General features: G+C 46.8%; 1 protein-coding gene across 13 annotated transcripts in view; it reads left to right on the top strand.

The window, feature by feature from the left end:
* LOC144817736 (uncharacterized) overlaps positions 1-18,106 on the top strand; it is a 624,365-nt gene that overhangs the window by 33,757 nt on the left and 572,502 nt on the right. For 6 of the 13 annotated variants that reach the window (XM_078674509.1, XM_078674507.1, XM_078674500.1 and 3 more), the window contains exon 2: positions 9,081-9,977. In XM_078674509.1, coding sequence (XP_078530635.1) covers positions 9,516-9,977 — 462 coding nt within the window. In that variant the 5' untranslated portion in view covers positions 9,081-9,515. Of the gene's footprint in view, positions 1-8,710; positions 8,917-9,080; positions 9,978-18,106 lie in introns of those variants that run through there. The other 7 variants (XM_078674512.1, XM_078674505.1, XM_078674506.1 and 4 more) reach the window with 7 other exon arrangements.

Raw genomic sequence — 18,106 nt, 5'->3', positions numbered from 1 at the left:
AAAACAAGAAAAGACCTGAGCAACATACAGTTGAAACAACAGCCAACAACCACTGAAGATTCACCACCTGTCCCAGCAAGACCTGTCTGGATTCCAAAAGTCGGGGATCTAGTCAGGGAAAAGATCGCGGTAAAGAAGGAATTTGGGCCTTCTTACAGAAAAGCAGTTCCTGTCTTGTCTGTCAACGGGACAAGATCAGTTGTACTACCGCCACTTGCTGGAAAAAAGGAGAACCGAGTTGTATCCATCGACCTGGTAAAACCACAACATGTGGCCGATAACAAACAGTAGGCCAAGTGGACTCCCAATAAGTAGCAGAACACCAAGGTTTGCTACCAGTACAGAGGTCCTAACAAAGAGGCTCATCACATTCGAAACGCCTACTGAAGAACAACAAGGACTATGCAACAATGCAATAGAACTAAGACCTCTGAAAACCCAAATAAAGACATTTAGCAGAGACACACCAATCTATACAGAAGTACCAAGTGAAAATGCAAGAAACAAAAATCCTGAACCAATTGGAACAATTGACAGAACTGCATCCGGTTACTTCATCAACTTCGATGATTCCTCTGAAGGCTTCAGCGAACAAAAGACACAGCCATCATCAAAATCCTTTAAAGACAAAGCAAAGGAGCTTTTGAAACAACTAAAAGAAACATATCTGATTTCTCCATGGATTGAATTTTGGGTGGGTTTTGGTGCATTTATCCTCATACTTTGGCTCATCATGGTATTTACCTTGGGACGCTTCATTGAGGGAAAATATGCTAAAATGGACACAGCAAGTCAGAACATCAACTTGGTCCTCAAACCACACACATCTTCACACGTCGAGAAACGAGAACTTTCTTCAGAACTTTCTTCAGCCAACTTCACAGCAATTCCAATACCTGGTGGGGTAGCCTGGGACAACACTGACTATGAAATTTATGGTCCGGTCGAGATCCTGAAATATCCACACCAAATCAAGATCTCTTTGAGTGACTTTGCAAAACCAAACTCATTTGCTGATGATTGGGACTTTGAAAGTATTAACAATATGATGTCTGACTTAGTAATGTCTGCTAAATTTACAAAACATGATTATTTGCAAGGTTCTACAAATTATGATAGTATGTATTGCTATAACCATTATGGTAACCATTTCTTGCATAAATCTGCACAACCTAGAAATGTTTTAAATTATAATCAATGGGAACATTGTGCTACACCTCCAAAAGGGAGCTCTAGAACCGTTTATGACAAATATTCATATTTTTCAGGTTTTAACATAACTAATGCTGAAACATTTTATTACAAATTGTCAAACAAGACAGGGATGAAAACCATGATAACCAACACAAAATTGATATATTCAGATTCTTTCTTTGAAAAAATGAATACTTTTGGATTTGATTATTGGGACAAACATGTTGATTTGAAAAGTGTTTGGGCTACAAAAGAATGGCAAGTACAGGGTTTAGAAGCTTTGTTTAGAGCCTGCATGATCCCAGAACAAATGATATTTTTAAATGACACCGTCCAACAAACCACCTGTCTTGGCCTAGCAAAAATCAAAGATTTAAATAACCTGTCTATTCCAAAGCCAACAATGTTTAGCAATAACTCTGATACAAATGAAGAAATAGACATAAACCATATACTTAACCAAAACAGAACACATCCTGATTGGAAACAATGGTTGATCTGGCCCACAGATACAAATAACTGTCAAGATAGATTCCTGAATAAAACACAGGGTTTCAAAATGACCAGGCCAGACCCTAGATATCCCCAAAGACATCACCCAGGGATAATAACAACCTACAGTGTGGGCAAATTATGCCTTCAATGGCTACAAACTTCCACACTGGCAGAAATTAAGCAACACCTAACTTTACTTACTGATGGTGCTGACTTGCGTGATTTCATACTGGGACCACGCAAACAGCGTCATAAGCGTTTCATAGCAGCCTCTGTATATGCAGCATACAATGAGGCCTGGAAGGTTACTCAAATTGAGACAGCAGAAAGGATACGGGAAATTGACCGTATTAATTTGGAAAAATCACTTTCTGTAGTGGACAATGGGTTAATGACTCTGTCCTCCAGAATTTTTTCATTGGACAGCATTGTGTCTTCAGCAATCGATATATTATCGCAAGACTTACTGTTATTACAACATGGTCAGTCACAATTGCGTTCTATCGTACAGCTTGGCTGGACGTTACAAAATCTGCGTTCAGGCTATGTGCCTTGGCGTTTAATCAACACAACGTCACTATTCCAAATCTTTAACCTTACTGATAGACAAATCGGTATGGCGCAGAAGGGTGCTGATTATACAATCTTGAGCATTGAAAAACTAGAAAGATTACCAATGACAATGTCAGAACGACCTGTCAGTGAATTGATAATACACGGAATCATAAATATTCCAATCTCAACCTTCAGGTTTCAATACTGCCAAAAATATATACAGGCTGGCATGTACGAGAAATTGGGAAAAGGGTACCTTAAAACAACTTGGAACCTGCCCTATTCACATGCATGTGTCAGTAACAAAGGACAGAAAGTGTTTCTTAGTGGCAACAATTGTGCTATGTCACTGAGCGGCACGCTTCTGTGTAACGGTATTAGTTTGCACAGAGCCTGTGAAGGGAATTCATACAACCTTTCATGTCACCAGCAAGGCGCACCTGCAACTGAAATAGAACCATTCTTTCAAAGACTCTATAATGGGAGTTACATTCTTATTGTAGACCGCAGATGCTGTAGTCTTATGCCCGGGACTCCTTATCTCGTCACTACGACGGCGAAGGTCAAGTGCTGTGGACGTTCTTTGTTCCCCAGCTCCTTTCCAGACAGGGAGGCAAGGGCATGGCCCGGTCTGAAAATTACTTCTATTCGAATAGACACTTTAAGCAGAATGAAAACAGTGCTTCTACAGACGCCTACAAGGCTCACGTCATCTAAAGAAACGTATGATCTACAAGTCGCAAGGACGACTGCAGAGATACATACATTATTATCAACTAATTCCCCCGTACATTTCGCGGAAATCCTGAGCGAAATCTTAAATATTTCTGATACCACTGGGGTCTCAAAGGTATTTAAGACAGTATTTTCGATGGCATTAACACCATTCAAAGCCATACTGGGTATTTTTCCAGACTTCGTCCATTCGATTTTTGGCGGACTTCCCCTGATCCTAGGACTAATTGCAGGAATCCTATTCCTAGTCCTTATTTTTCGTTATGGCAACCCATGTCACAGAACAAAATCTCACGACAATGGAAGATACTAACCTAGCCATTGGATACCGGGACCGGATATCAAAAATCCTGGGACTCTCCCGGCTTAGAGACCTAAACATGACTTGGTTTCTATCATTTCGACCAATGTGGCAAAGGTGTGTCTTACCTGTACTAAGGTGTCTGCTATGCGGAGAAGAATGCGTGTTAGACACCTGTCTGACGCTACAATCGGATGCGCCAGTGGATGCAGATACACTGTTGGTTCCTACCAAGGTTCACGCACTGTGCTGCCCTCAAAGGCTGCCAATTCTGATGACGGCATTCCTGGAATCTTCACCACTGCGATTGAAGAGTAGTGAAGTTCAAGATGAAAGCAGCATCGAACAGGTACGACCTTCTGTCAGCAATGCAAATCAGAATGTCAATGGAGACGATCATGCGCACGAATGCATGGTTACCCCTATTTCCGACTTAGTGGAACTTTCCCATGAAGCTGTTGACAGTTTTTTCGAAAGCCTGAATGATATGATGTTCTCTCCGGAACAGAAATAGAGACTTTTGAGTAAACTCGCACGCGGCGTTCCCTGAATTCGGCCTTCAACTTTAATAATAAAGTCACATGAACAATTACAATCCAGTTCACGGACAGCAACTTTTTTCAGCAAGCCCCTAAAATATTTTTCTATATATTTTTCCCCGGGACACTGACCTTCTGCTTAAAGTAAGAAACTATTCCTAGAGAACTAAGATTTCTATTTTTTTAGATTCTTTATAGACTTTATATAGACTTTAGCTGCCCACTGGTATGTTCACAATATATTTTATGTGATGAAATGGTTTTGACTTTTTTTCTGTATAGCCATATTAAGAGCCATTTCATGTGTATTTCTCATATACCAACAAACAATAATGCATAACAATGCGTGTTTACTTTTGCATTTGATTCATAGCTTAAGTGCATACGATATATATGACTGCAATTTTTCAGTATATTTGAAAATTTCAAAATGCATTTATGTATTTTGGGGTGGTAAGGTATACACTATACTCTATAGTATGTTGTACTATGTTATACTATGCATAGATTAGTAGATATGACCATAGTTAGCGTGGAGTGGGTGTCGTGTATTTCTATAGGTTCTGAATCGATCCCCCTATTCCTGACCCTATTCTGGTTAAACTACCTAGCTAGTTAACTAACAGTCAGCCCATGAGGCAAGAAATTCCCCATGATGCAGATACCGTTATCTGACGCAGTCACACTACGGCACAGGAACGTGTTATCTGATTAGGTCATAACGCTTGAGATCTAATTAGACAAGCGATATTCCTCCAGCCCCTGATAAGGCATACGACGTTCTCATAACAAATCAAACCTATGACAACCTGGATAATCCGTGCGGCCATTGTTTTGATTTCACAGAGAACTTTAGTAAAGAATGTGCTAACGAGCAAGTCTTATGACATCTTTATTGACGTACCTATGTCCATACTTACGTCAATCCCGGCACCTTTAAGGTATAAATATTGCCGATCTTGCCCTATGCAAAACACACGCGTGGTGACAAGACGGAGCAGCCACACTTGCCCGAAGCCGAGAGCAGGAGCAGACCCCGCTGGCAGCAGCCCCGCCTTCCTGACGCGCTGAGAGACGCGCTGCTATCTCAAGCCGAGAGACCCAGCACCGGCGCTTCCGGGTAGCCCTCGCAGGCAGCCTGGAATATCGAGAGCAGAGAAAGAGATACCATTCCTCATTCATCCTAAATTCCAGGTACAGAACTGAATAACCCCTCCTAGAGAATTCTTTAGTTATTCACTTGGCAAAAACAAACTTAACTTAAACTGTAACTTTCTATTCCCGCCCACGCATTAGACTTAGGTCAGGTACACGGGGTAGGCGTATTTAGAAACACCAGTTGAGTACGTTTAGTCAAATGTATATGTAAATATATTTTAATCATTTTAAACATCATATGGCTCAGAAACCATATCAATGTTTTTACAGTATTATTTTATACTATTGCTTCTAATGTATGCACTTTACTTAACTATAAGTATCGCAATAATATCGATCCATTTCTCTTGTACGAGAAAAGAGACTGATCAATAAATAACACCTTTTATTGAACACGCCCGTCTCTTCCTTTTCTCTACATTCTGATGAGACTAAGAATGCACGTACTGACTGAGTAAAATAATTGCCTTGTGCTCACACGACTCTTGAGATTGACTCTTGATTAGGGGAGAGCAAAGTTGTCATGTTCTATGGTTGTCAGAAACTAAATCCCTTCTTGTCTAATCAGGGGAGTTAATCCTTCCTTGAACATTCGAGAAAGTTTCTAGCGAACTCTGAGCTTAGCTGGCAAACCCAAAAATTAAGTCTAGCATCGACAATAGTAGACCTAGTTAACGTCTGGCCTAGGCCTTTACTGCTGTAGATACTATTCCAATGCGCAGAGCCTATTGGGAAAATAGGAGCTACACTACAGTGAGGTTGTTGGGAACAGAGCCTCTGTTGCTATGCGCCTGATAGGGTTGGAGAGAATCGTAGGAATGGACATGTGTGTGGTCACAAGGTTGGATTGAGTCAAGTTGAATGGTGCCTTCTTTGGAGATGACAAGGTCGAGGATAGAGCCCTTGTCATGTGTCGGGGTGTTGCAAATTTGAGTGAGGTCAGAGGCGTTAAGGACATTTTTGAGGCTATTAACTACTGCGTCACTGCAGTCATTCCAATGGAGATTGTAGTCACCCAGGTAAATTTGTGTGTTTTGCCGTCCTACGTTGATTGACATTGTGTCCATGAGTTGTTGGGAGAAGACGAGGTTGTCCCCCGGGGGGTGGTACATGATGTGTAGTGAACATACAGGTTTGTTCTCACTGATGACATCAAGGCAGAAGTATTCACAGGAGGTAAGAGAAGGGGCGGTGACTTTATTGATAGAGAGGTTGCTTTTGTAAATGCAGGCGATTCCGCCACCTGTCTTGTTGGACCTGTCCAGTCTAGTGATGCAGTAGTTGGGGGGGGGTGGGGTGGGGGGGGGACTAGGATATCCATGATAGGATTGGAGGATTCAGTTAACCATGTTTCAGTTAGTATGGCCAGGTCAAGGTTCATAGACAAGATGAGGTCAGTGACCTCAGACGAGTGTTTCTGGGCCGATCTACAGTTGAGAAGTGTGCATTTGAGTCTGGGGGTGCAAGGGGAGGTGGAGGGGTCTATAGTGAGAGGGACTTTAGTGAGGTTGTTGGGAACAGAGCCTCTGTTGCTATGCGCCTGATAGGGTTGGAGAGAATCGTAGGAATGGACATGTGTGTGGTGGCTAAGCTGTTTTGGGTTGCCTGGACATATGTGCTGAGTAGGGTGTGTATGTCGCTGTCCGAGAGAGTCTTGATAGCGCGCTGGGGGCGGTTGGCGGTATTGAGAGAGGGGATAGAGGTCCAATGTGAGGAGCGAGTAGGATGCGTCTTGATAGTGCGCTGAGGCCGGTTGGAGGTATTGCGAGAGGGGATAGAGGTCCCATGTAAGGGGTGACTAGGATGTGAGGGAGTTGTTGATTCGTTGAGAAGTGGTGGTGAGGTGCTCGGTGTGCGTGAGGAGTAACTCTTTGAGCGTGTGGAGTTCTTCTTTCACTTGGAGGAGGGTGGTCATGATTGTGTCCAGCGTGCCGTTGGGTAAGAGGTTGGTGTTATTGGAAGGGTAATCAATGACAGGAGGGGTGAGGCAATTGCGAGACGTGTGGAGACTGGTCGTTGCGGGGGTGCAAGTGTAGTAATGGGGAGTGAGAGTGGGGGGGATGTTGAGGGAGGAGTGGGGACCAGGAGTGGCGGGAGTGCTAAGGGTGGGGGGGGGGAACGGTTGAGGGAAGAGTGAAGGCTAGGAGTGGCGGGAGTGCAGGGGGTGGGGGGGAGATGTTGAGGGAGGGGTGTAGGTCAGGAATGGGTTGAGTGCAGAGAATGAGGGGGGAGCTGTTGAGGGAGGAGTGAAGGCTAGGAGTGGCGGGAGTGCAGGGAGTGGGGGGGATGTTGAGGGAGGAGTGGGGGACAGGAGGGAGGGAGCAGGGAGTGGGGGGGAGAGAGGTCAAGGCAGGAGGGGGAGCTAGGAGCGGCGGGAGTGCAGGGAGTGGCGGGCGTGGAGAAAGTGGGGGGGATTTGGGATGGGATAGAGTAGAGTTGTGAGGGTCAGAGGCGGTGGGTCGTTCTGAGACGTTAGTTGGAAGTGAGGAGTTCTGGTTCCGTTGGATTGGAGTATGTGTGGAGGTCCGACGGTTGGAGAGGTGCTCTTTGAAAGTGGGGAACAGGTTGTCGAGTAGTTCCAGGTTCCTGTCTGTGGATTGAATTAGGACAATCCCGTTATTGTAGATAGTAATGGCTGTACTGCCTGGGAAGAGTTTGGATGGTGCGATGGAGAGTGTTAGTCCATGAGCGGATTTCCTGATGGTGGAGACGTTGAGTAAGGTAAGGAACGCTTTTCTCCATTGAGCTCTGCGTGCAGTGTGGAAGATGATATCAGTGTTCAGGGATCCATTTACCGGTGAGAAGTAGGTGTCGGCAAAGGGTGTTTCAGGGTGGGACCTCAGGAAGTTGTGTTTAAAGCGTTTAGCGGCTTTTTTTGGGAGTGCGGGTGGGTAGTTTATTTTATATGTGTGCTTGCCGCAGTGATCCATGTTAGGATGGCGTAAAGGTGGGTGTGGGAGAGTGAGCAGAAGAGATATACAAGAGCACAGATAAATGCAGACAATATGTTACAATAAATGCAGACAATATGTTACATGGGTCAAAAGAGATAAATGCAGACAATATGTTACATGGGTCAAAAGAGGTACTAGTGAGAGATCAAAATATGTGTTAGCAAATGGGTGCATTACAGGCATAAAAAGAGAGATGGGAGCAGCATACACTAATATATAATAATCAGATATGTGTATAATACTGATGAAATACTGTATCAACATACATACATATGCCCACAGCAAGTTAATGCGTCAAGTGACACTAATGAGCAGCCAGAAGTGTATGAGGTAGCAATCGGTGCAAAGTGAATTGGGTGCAGGTAAAAATATCCAAGGTACAAGTAGAAGTATAATACTGCAATAAAGGCATACACTCTATCACAGGAGGTGTAGCTACATAGATATGTGAAAGTGCGCTGTAGATGAGATTAGTCTCAAAGAGTCCAGTTCTTAGGGTAGGGTCACTTTAAAGTGAAAATTACTGGTCCATAATGGGGGTACGGGAAGGGAGTTATTGCTACAGTTTTCTGTCCCCTGACAATTTTGAGCAGATGAGGTAAACAATGTGATCGAGTGTGGTGATGTAAATACCTTTTTGCAATTACTGCTGCTCAGCAAGCTGTTCAAGATGGCTGCCAAAATAGTATATAAGGCAGCAGTATTAGTCCTTTGTCTGTGTCTGTATTCAGAGAGATCAGTTTCCCTTTCTACTGAGGGCGAGTTAGTCCTATTTCTATGTTGGTGCTTCCTAGTTGCTGCTTGGTGGGGAGGAAAGAGACTTATCTCCGTTTAGGTGACCCTTGATCTAGTTGTATAATGTCGGACAACGTTGTCGGCTGTGCCAGTGGAAGACTGCCGGACACCGCCGATCGCTGCCATATTTTATGTGTGTTTCTATGGACATCCTCGTGCTTGGAAGGTCGACAAAGTGCACATTTTTGAAGTAGTTAATGTTTTCCTATTTTGAAAAATATTAGCTGTTCTCATTGATTTCCTTTTTAATGCCTGAATCGAATTGCTTTGAAAACAATGTGTTTTTGTTGTGGACTACTGCCGCAGTGTTCCCAAAATTAATGGAAGGTTTTCTTTTTTACTTTACATACACAGAGAAGACTTGAAGTTACAGTGCAAGGTGGACTGCACGCAAAAAAGTCTGAACGAGGCAGCATGTTGAAAATCTGCGTCAATCACTCCTGAAAAGCTGATACAGCACATCACCTTAAAGCAGTTTAAAAACGAACTTGACTTTCAGCTGCAGATTCGTAAAGGACATTGGATTTGGAAGTACTGATATCTGAGAGCGAAAAACAGCTGCATGCACTCCTCAAAAGCTGTTACAGCACACCACATTAAATCAGTTTAACAAAGAGCTTGATACGTAAAAAGCAGTGGAATTGAAAGTACTAGCATCTGATTTTCAACACCTGGCATCAGCAAAGAGTCACTGAAGATCTCTCTCAACACTTGAATAACTGATAGCAGCCAAACTTTACTGAATCCTGGTATTTCACTTCTGAGCACTAGCACTGGCAACTTCTCCCAATGCCTGGCGCAGTGCTTGGCCAGGGCAGTTCTTTAAAGAAGGAGAATAAAATGTCAGCCCTTCAAGTGGTTGCAAACAAATCTAAAGAAAAGGCTGATTCTGGCTGTGAATCCGATTCGGATTCGAACTATGCTTGTGAAGCACCTGACTTCGATGAAGAGGTCGGTAGAGCGTGCAGCAGGCCCTCTGGAAAGCAAAACTATAGCACTGGTTTGTACTCCGGGAAGACTGATGCTGGTAGCTCTCGCTTTGATAATGTTGTCAGCCTTGACTCTGCTGGAAGGCCCTGTAAGAAAAGGAAGACTGAAAGCTTAAACCCTGTGAATGCTTCCACTGTTAACCTGACAGCCAGCAAACCTTGCTCTGCTACCACATTGCCAAACAGTTCACTTGTCTCCCAAGAGTCCAAAAACAACTCTGTTGATTCAGGCTCTCTAGATGTATGTTGTGATGTCCACAAGGTATGTAGCTTTCATTCAGATCAATTTCCTTGATTGTGTGAATTAGTGAGCTATGCTGTCATCAGCATTTCTTCTTTCCGGACAAAGCACTTCTTAGTACGTTGCAATAGTAATGTATATTGTTTTTTTGCAAAAAAGTGGGAAAACTGTAATAGTTAGAGCTATGATACCTTTGTTCGGCCTACACTTTATGGTAATAATTTACTAGACTGGAAAAGTCCATTAGTTAACTATTCTAGTGTTTGCTTACATTAATCAAATTAGGCTGCAAAGCTCTGCAATAACCCCAGTGTCTACACATCCTGTGGCCCCCAAATCGTTCTTCTGACATTAGAGCTCCCAATTACAATTTGGGTCTAGTGCTTTTTTTGGAAATATTTTTATTGCATTTTATTACATTTCAGAACAGAGCACAACAGATCCAATGCATACAACAAAAACACACTATCACCAGCAGGCTAAACGCAGGGACCTATCAGCTAGAATCGGAGTTCAATGACAAGAAAGGCACAGTGGCAGGCATACTAATGGCTAGATTCCCAGCAGTAAAAAGACTCTCCCTGAACAGAAGAGGCAGGGAATCCTGCAAGAGAAGCATCTACAGACAATAATTCTAATCCAGTCCACCCAGTCACACCTCAGTGATCCTCGCTCACAACCGAGGTGGGGGGGAGGGTAAGAGTAGAACCAGGGGATCGGGCAGAAAAGTACTTATACCGGGAGCCAGCTGGTGTCAGGGCAAATGCACCATCATCCGGGTTTGACATGGTGTGGCCAGAAGCGGTCCCATTCCCACAGGCGGCCACTCGGGGAGACTCGGCCAAGCTCCTGGGCGGCTCCAGCACCTGGCCACAATAGGGAGCTCCCGGGTGTGCGGGTGAGACCTTGACCTCAGGGCCAAGGCCAGCACTCTCCCCAGCAGCTCCGCCACCCTGCCGCCAGGTTTGAGCCCATCCCCGTGCAGGGTTCAATCCAGCTGCCTCCCGCTGTCTCCCAGTGCTCCCCTTCTGTAGGTAACTGCTTGCTTCTGTGTCTGAAATACTGTATTCTGTGTATTGCTGCACTCTTCTGATTCCGATCACTGTATTTTTGTTGCGTCGTGTTGTCCCCTCCTTCTGCTGCCTTGTACACTGATTGTGTGCATTTTTCCACCCGTTTCCCACCCACTACTGCCCCTGCATCTCTGCCCCCCGACCCAGATGGTCCCGACTCCCTGCCTCCGCTCCCCTCCCCTTCTTATGGCGAGCAATGGGGGTGCCGCTGGCGCGCCAGAGGCAAATCTGTCTGTGTCCGGTTCCAGACCTACTGGTCCCCACGAACACCGCACCAACCGCCGCCACTACACTGCCTGCACCCTCCACGCACTCAACACTGGACGACCGCACACCTGCTTCCTGGCCACCCCGAAGCACACCAAAGGACCTTTCTCCTGTCAGAGCTACAGCTTCACCAGCCTCCGAGCCGCCAAACTGCCCACGGCGACAGAACGCAACCACCTCAGATGCATAATACTGAACACCCGCTCCGCGCGCAAACACACCATCGAACTCTGGGACCTGCTCGACACCACCTCCCTGGACGTCGCCTTCCTGACGGAGACCTGGATGAACTCCTCCTCTGCACCTGACACCGCCATAACCAACCCAGACGGCTACAAAATCACCCGCAGGGACCACACCAGCGGAGTAGGAGATGGAATTGCCACCGTCCAGAAGAACTACCTCCGGGTCTCAACCAGCACCGATGACACCCTCAACACCGCCGAACACCTGCACTTCCAGATCCACGCCGGCCCCAACATCACCCTCGGAGGAACTCTCATCTACAGACCCCCCCTGATCCTGGCCTCAGTTCAGCGATTCCATCGCCAACTTCGTCCGCACGCATGCCCTTGTCTCCACAGACTACATCATCCTCTGAGACCTGAACTTCCACCTTGAGAACAACAACGACACCAACTCCACCACACTGATTGACAATCTCGCCAACCTTGGACTCAGACCGCTCGTCACAACGCCCACCCACTCCACCAGCCACATGCTTGACCCCATCTTCTCCGCTACCTCCCACGTCACCTTCAGCCACACCACCGAACTCCATTGAACCGACCATCGCTGCATCCACTTCACCTTCTGGAAACCCACCACGCACCACCGTACTCCACAGATCCCCAATGCAGCTGGAGCAAAGTCACCGAAGACCAGCTAAACACCACCCTCGCCCGCTCACCCACCGACTTCGATACCACGGTCCGCAACCTCGGCGATGGATCAACCGCTACCCCGGTCAAGAAACCTTCCAACTGACGCACTAACAAGAAAGCCAGCTAGTTCACCGCAGACCTCCAGGCCTACAAGCAAACCTGCCGAAAACTAGAGAATAAATGGCTCCGTGAACAGACATGGGACAGTTATGCAGCCCACAAGAACGCCAGCGGCAGACACCATCACCTCCTCCGATCCGCCAAAAGGGCCTCCTTCAAGAACCGCCTCAACAACAACGCGCACGACAAGAAAGAGCTCTTTAACATCGTGAAGGAACTCTCCAACACCGACATCCCACCTTCGCACGACCTGTGCGACCCCCCCACCCCCTTGCCACCTTCTTCCATCGCAAGATCGCAGACAACCACGGCAGCTTCAACTACCGGGCCGCCACGACAGCCACCGACACCTCAGACCCCACGGCCACCACCCGCATCGATCCCCTGCTCAGCTGGACCAACAAACGGCGATGATACCATTAAAATTATGAACACTTCTAGAATGCGACCTTCCCGGAAAGCTGGAAGAACGCCGAGATCCACGCCTAACTCAAGAAACCAAAGGCGGATCAGAAAGACCTCAAGAACTTCCGGCCCATCTCCCTGCTCCCGTTCTGGCGAAGGTCATCAAAGACCTTCAACGGACAACTGACCCTCTACCTCGAGGAGAACAACATCCTGGACCGATCCCATTCCGGGTTCCGCAGCAACCACAGTACTGAAACTGGCCTCATCGCCGCCACTGATGACATCAGGGCCCTGCTGGACAGTGGCAAAACAGTGGCCCTCATCCTCCTGGACCTATCAGCCGCCTTCGACACGGTCTGCCACCGCATCCTTAGCACATGCCTCCCCAACGCGTGGATCCGAGACGAGGCTCTATAATGGACCACCTCCTTCCTTTCTGGCAGAACCCAGAGCGTCCGCCTCCCCCTTTTCGTCCACAGCCTCCGAGATCATCTGCGGCATTCTCCAAGGATCATTCCCCAACCAAACATTGTTCAACATCTACATGGCACCGCTCGCCCACTTCGCCCGCCTGCATGACCTCAACATCATCTCTTATGCCGACGACTCAGCTGATCCTCTCCCTCACCAAGGACCCCATCACCGCCAAATCCAATCTCCACGAAGGAATGAAGGCCGTCGCAGAGTGGATGAACAGCCGTCTGAAGCTGAACTCGGACAAGACGGAGGTCCTCGTCCTCGGCTCCACCCCCTCAGCCTGGGACAACTCCTGGTGGCCGCCCACACTGGGAGCAGCACCGACACCCACAGACCACGCACGCAACCTGGGATTCATCCTCGATTCATCACTCTCCATGACCAAGCAAGTCAACCCAGTCTTATCCTCCTGCTTCAACACCCTTTGCATGCTTCGCAAGATCTACAGGTTGATTTCGACCGGTACAAGAACAGCGGTCACCCAGGCCCTCCTCAGCAGCAGGCCGGACTATGGAAATGCCCTCTACGCAGGAGCCTCTGCCAAACTTCAGAAACTACTTCAACGCAAACAGAACGCCTCTGCACGCCTGATCCTCGACACAGCCACATCACACCCCACCCGAGACCTGCACTGGCTTCCTGTCAGCAAGAGAATCCCCTTCAAGCTCCTCACCCATGCTCACTAGGCACTTTACAACACCAGACCGGCATATCTCAAAAGACGACTCACCTTCTACACCCCATACCACCAGCTCCTCTCCTCCGACCTCGCTACCATCCACCCACATCCGAAGTGACCACCGGCGACAGGTCGTTCTCCCACCTCGCCACCCAGAACTGGAAAACCCTCCCCATCCTCCTACGGTAGACCCAGGACCTACTAACCTTCAGGAGGCTACTCAAGACCTGGCTATTCGAGCAGTAGCAGCCCCGCCCCCCCCCTCGCCGCCCTCTCCAGCACCTTGAGACCCTAGTGCGCTTTACAAATGTTCTGATTGATTGATTCTGCCGTAAAGTGCGGGCCCAAACATAGCGCATGGTCCTAATCAAAATGCTCGCAGTCCGCACCCTAGAGGGCACGGAATAAAAAGCCCAGCCGACAGTCCTTGGACTGAGCCATACTTTGCAATCCACATACCCTCCCAGAGAATGGCTCGCGAGCAGGCCACCCACTGAGCTGTGCCCTTTAGTAAAACAATTCACAGTAATATCCCCTCAGCCAGTGCTAAACCCAGCTTCAAAGTACAACCCAGTAACAGGATGTACCCCAAGAAAGTTGGCTGCTCCAACTGGAGTGCCGCAATAAGATAAAGTAAGCGGGGTAGCATGATTATCTTGGATAAAGCTACTTGACCGTTGACCGAGGCAACGTAGTCCAGAAGTGAACAGAGCGACGCAAGCAGGTCCGTAAAGGCCTGTATTTTCTCTCCTATAGCAAGTCTGCAGAGTGGTACAACGCCATTCCAAGATACTTCACCGTATCTCTTTCCCACCGTAACGTTGGTGCCGAGGGGACAGGGCTGCGCTCAGGGCATCTCTCCACAGGGTATCGGTGCATGAGTTTTCCCAATTGACCCAAGTCCGAGCAGGTCCACACATGATTGTGAACAATCTGACAAAAGGTCAGAATCACTCCTTCAAAGATACAGCAACATCTCATCTGCATACAGAGATGGATAGGTACAGTTCATGACAATAGTCAGCCCCTCAAAGTGTTCACGCTGAAGAAATACCAGGCCCTTTGATGTTGACCGCCATAATTATTACTTCTTACTCAGCGGCTACTTAAACATGCTCTCAGAACTGCATAGGAGTTGATGAATGGCAAACCATTTTAAACATTGGAATTTTGTATGGTCAGTAATATTGGCTTGGTTCACTGTAGAGACAGACCGAATAGTGCTTTTGTTGCCTTAGTTAATGCTTTCAGCAAGGTGACCAGAAAAGCCATATCGGGAAACCATGGGAACCACCACACCTCCAAACATGTTTGTGAACAAGATTGTATTGGTTTTTTTCCAAAACAAATTTTGTCAGCAATTGGGGTCACTTGACTTCGTACAGGATATTTCCGTTAAGAAACATTGATCATTGTGACATCTAATCTGCCGACATCCATTATATCAATATAAAGTTTATGAAGAAAAAACGCCAACATAATGAGCTTAGATATGGTAGCTCGCAACTGTTCATCGTATTGTGCCATGTCATTGTATCTTCAGACTATCGCCCATTAACCACTTCGCCTATGACCCTGCCCGGTATACAGTTGTCATCTCCCAGTTTCTATTCATTCTGATATCTCGGTGACCACTATCTTCGGGGTGTGGGCTCGATATATAGACCTCTGTAGTCCGCCCATCTTTTCCAAATTATAGGCGTTTTTTGTGGGCAATCCCTAGCTTTGAATATGGGTTTGCTCCTGGCCCATGCAGAAATGTAGACCTGCTTTCCAGGCTCCCACCTTGGGTGGGGACTGAGCTTTCCATGCTTTAGCTGCATCTTTTCGCCACACTAAAACCTAGGAATAATAGATGACATCTATAGCTATTGCCACCTATCCCTTCTGTAATGTGTAGTACGGCGAGCTTTGGTGACACAGCTATATCCCACCCCAATACCGCTGAAAGAGAGGTCGTGACTCAACACCAAAATTTGAGAAGTTCAGTGCATTGCCAGATTATATGAATTAATGTGCCCTCTGCTCTGCCACAGTGCGGCGGGAAGGTATCAGTCCCGCCCTCCACAGCCTGTGCTTAGTAAAATAAGCTTCATGTAGATATTTGAATTGAATCAGCTTTAGTCTGGAAGCTATTGCCGCCCCCCTTGGGTGCACCAGAGCCTCCATCCAATCTGCGTTATTTAGGAGACCTAGGTTCGCCTGCCATGTATCCCAGAGTGTATCTAATGTGGTGGGAATATTTGTCCTTAGGGATTGATAGATCGTTGATATTTTATGCTCCCCAGGTCTCCCATTAAAAACCTTGGCCTCTACCAGGTTGAATTCTGGTGGGGATTCTAATTGTGTAATATACCGAGTCCGCGCGTGACGGAATTGCAAATATTTCTGGAGTTGCGAATGTGACATGTCTAATTCCTTCCGGATGTCTTGAAATGACTTCAAATTGCTGCCATGCATGACAATTCCCAAAGTAGAGGTACCCATAGCGTCCCAACCACTGAATCCAGACCGTGTGGACACTTTGCCTCAGGGATGTCTCTCCCGTCGAACGGCCTCCACCAACCCATTCTGTGCAGCGATTGTTTCCATGTCCCAAACACCATCCGTGCAGCCAGCGGTAGTAGCCGAAGGTCCCTTGGTTTATGAAGGAGAAAATGAGGTAATGCATCTCCCTCCAGCCACTGCTCCAAGATGTATGCCGGGTCTCGTCTATCCCCGTACCACCATTCATTCAAGACCAAGAAATGAGAGGCAGCATAGTATGATTGTGCATCAGGGGTTTCTATCCCCCCGCAGTAAGTTGATTGAAAGCATGTTTTCAGAGCTCCTTGCAGTTCGATCAGCCCATAGCAAGTGATTCAATCCTATGTAATCTGAGGGAACTGGGCAGATGAGATTGGGAAGGCGTGGGTCTGTAGCTGATGCAAGAGACTGGGAAGCGTAACCATCTTGAAGATGGCTGATCTCCCTGTGGTAGAGAGCGGCACACGCTCCCATGCTTTCATCTCGGCCTGTGCTTGTAGCAAGATGGGGGTCATGTTTTTCTCCCAGGAGATATCGACAGATATACCCCTAGATATTTAAACCCTGTTGTGACCATCGTCACATCTTTCGACCTGGCAACTATATCTGTTATCCCCTACAGTGGCAAGAGCGTTGATTTACGGGCATTCATGTGTAGCCCCATTGTCTCTCTGAATATCTGCATTATACGAAGTAACCTTGGCCCTGTCCAGTGCGGCACGGTAAGAAAAAAGAGCACATTGTTCGCGTACAGGGCAAAACGGTCCAAAATCCCTCTGGACCACTCAAAACCCCTGACCTGTGCATTGATTCTAACCCACGAAGCCAATGGCTCCATCGCTAACACAAATAGGTATTAGGACAGGGGGCACCCCTGACTGGTACCTCGCCCAGTAGAAAAGGTGCTAGACACTGCACCCGCCACCCGACTGAGGCTGTCAGGTCTGTGTATAACAGGCAATTATATGAGATATAACAGGGCCCAAGATTTAGGCTTTGTAGGAGGACAAATAGATAACGTCCAGCTCAGTGAATCAAACACCCTATTAATGTCAGCCAATAACAGTGTACATGTACTTTTGTTGTATGATCGTAGACCTTGTTCTTTACATAAGAGGCTGGTACAGCTCTCTTTATGACTTATCTTTGAAAGGTTAGTGAAAGGCAGTCTAAAAAGAGGGATTCTAAGTGTTTGCTTGTTTGAACTTCGTAAGTCGACTTTTCATTCTCGTTTCTTGGCTACTTATAGCATTTGGTTTTGCCTATGTATGCTGAAAGCTATACCTTCCAAATAGCATTCTATAAATTTAGAGGAGAAATACGTTTTTCATTCCTAAGGGCCATGGTGTGGCTTGTCATTTTTACCAATGGGTAGGCGCAAACAGAGTTAATCTTGGATCGTAAGGTAATGTATAAAAACGGTATCTGGAACAACAACGTCTTTGCTATCTATGTTGTGGCAGATGTTTCCTCAGTGCAGCACCGCTAGATGAAGTCCACACAATATTGAAAGCCAAACTCTTTGGAGCCTCTTGCAAGCAGGCAGCCATGGAGAGTAAACCGTTGTTCTGGGAGTAATTTCCAAAGTAGGCTAGGTGATTTAATCTTGTTTTTTGTTGAAATCATTAAGGAAGAGATGGTTTTTGGAGCAGGGTTGAGTCATTTCATCTGGAAGCCATTACCCTCATTCTAATAGCACCTTCCATCCACACCCCT

This window comes from Lissotriton helveticus, chromosome 2_1 (genome assembly GCF_964261635.1).
Source record: "Lissotriton helveticus chromosome 2_1, aLisHel1.1, whole genome shotgun sequence".
Classification (NCBI taxonomy): Eukaryota; Metazoa; Chordata; class Amphibia; order Caudata; family Salamandridae; genus Lissotriton; species Lissotriton helveticus.
This window is presented reverse-complemented; position numbering and strand designations above follow the sequence as displayed.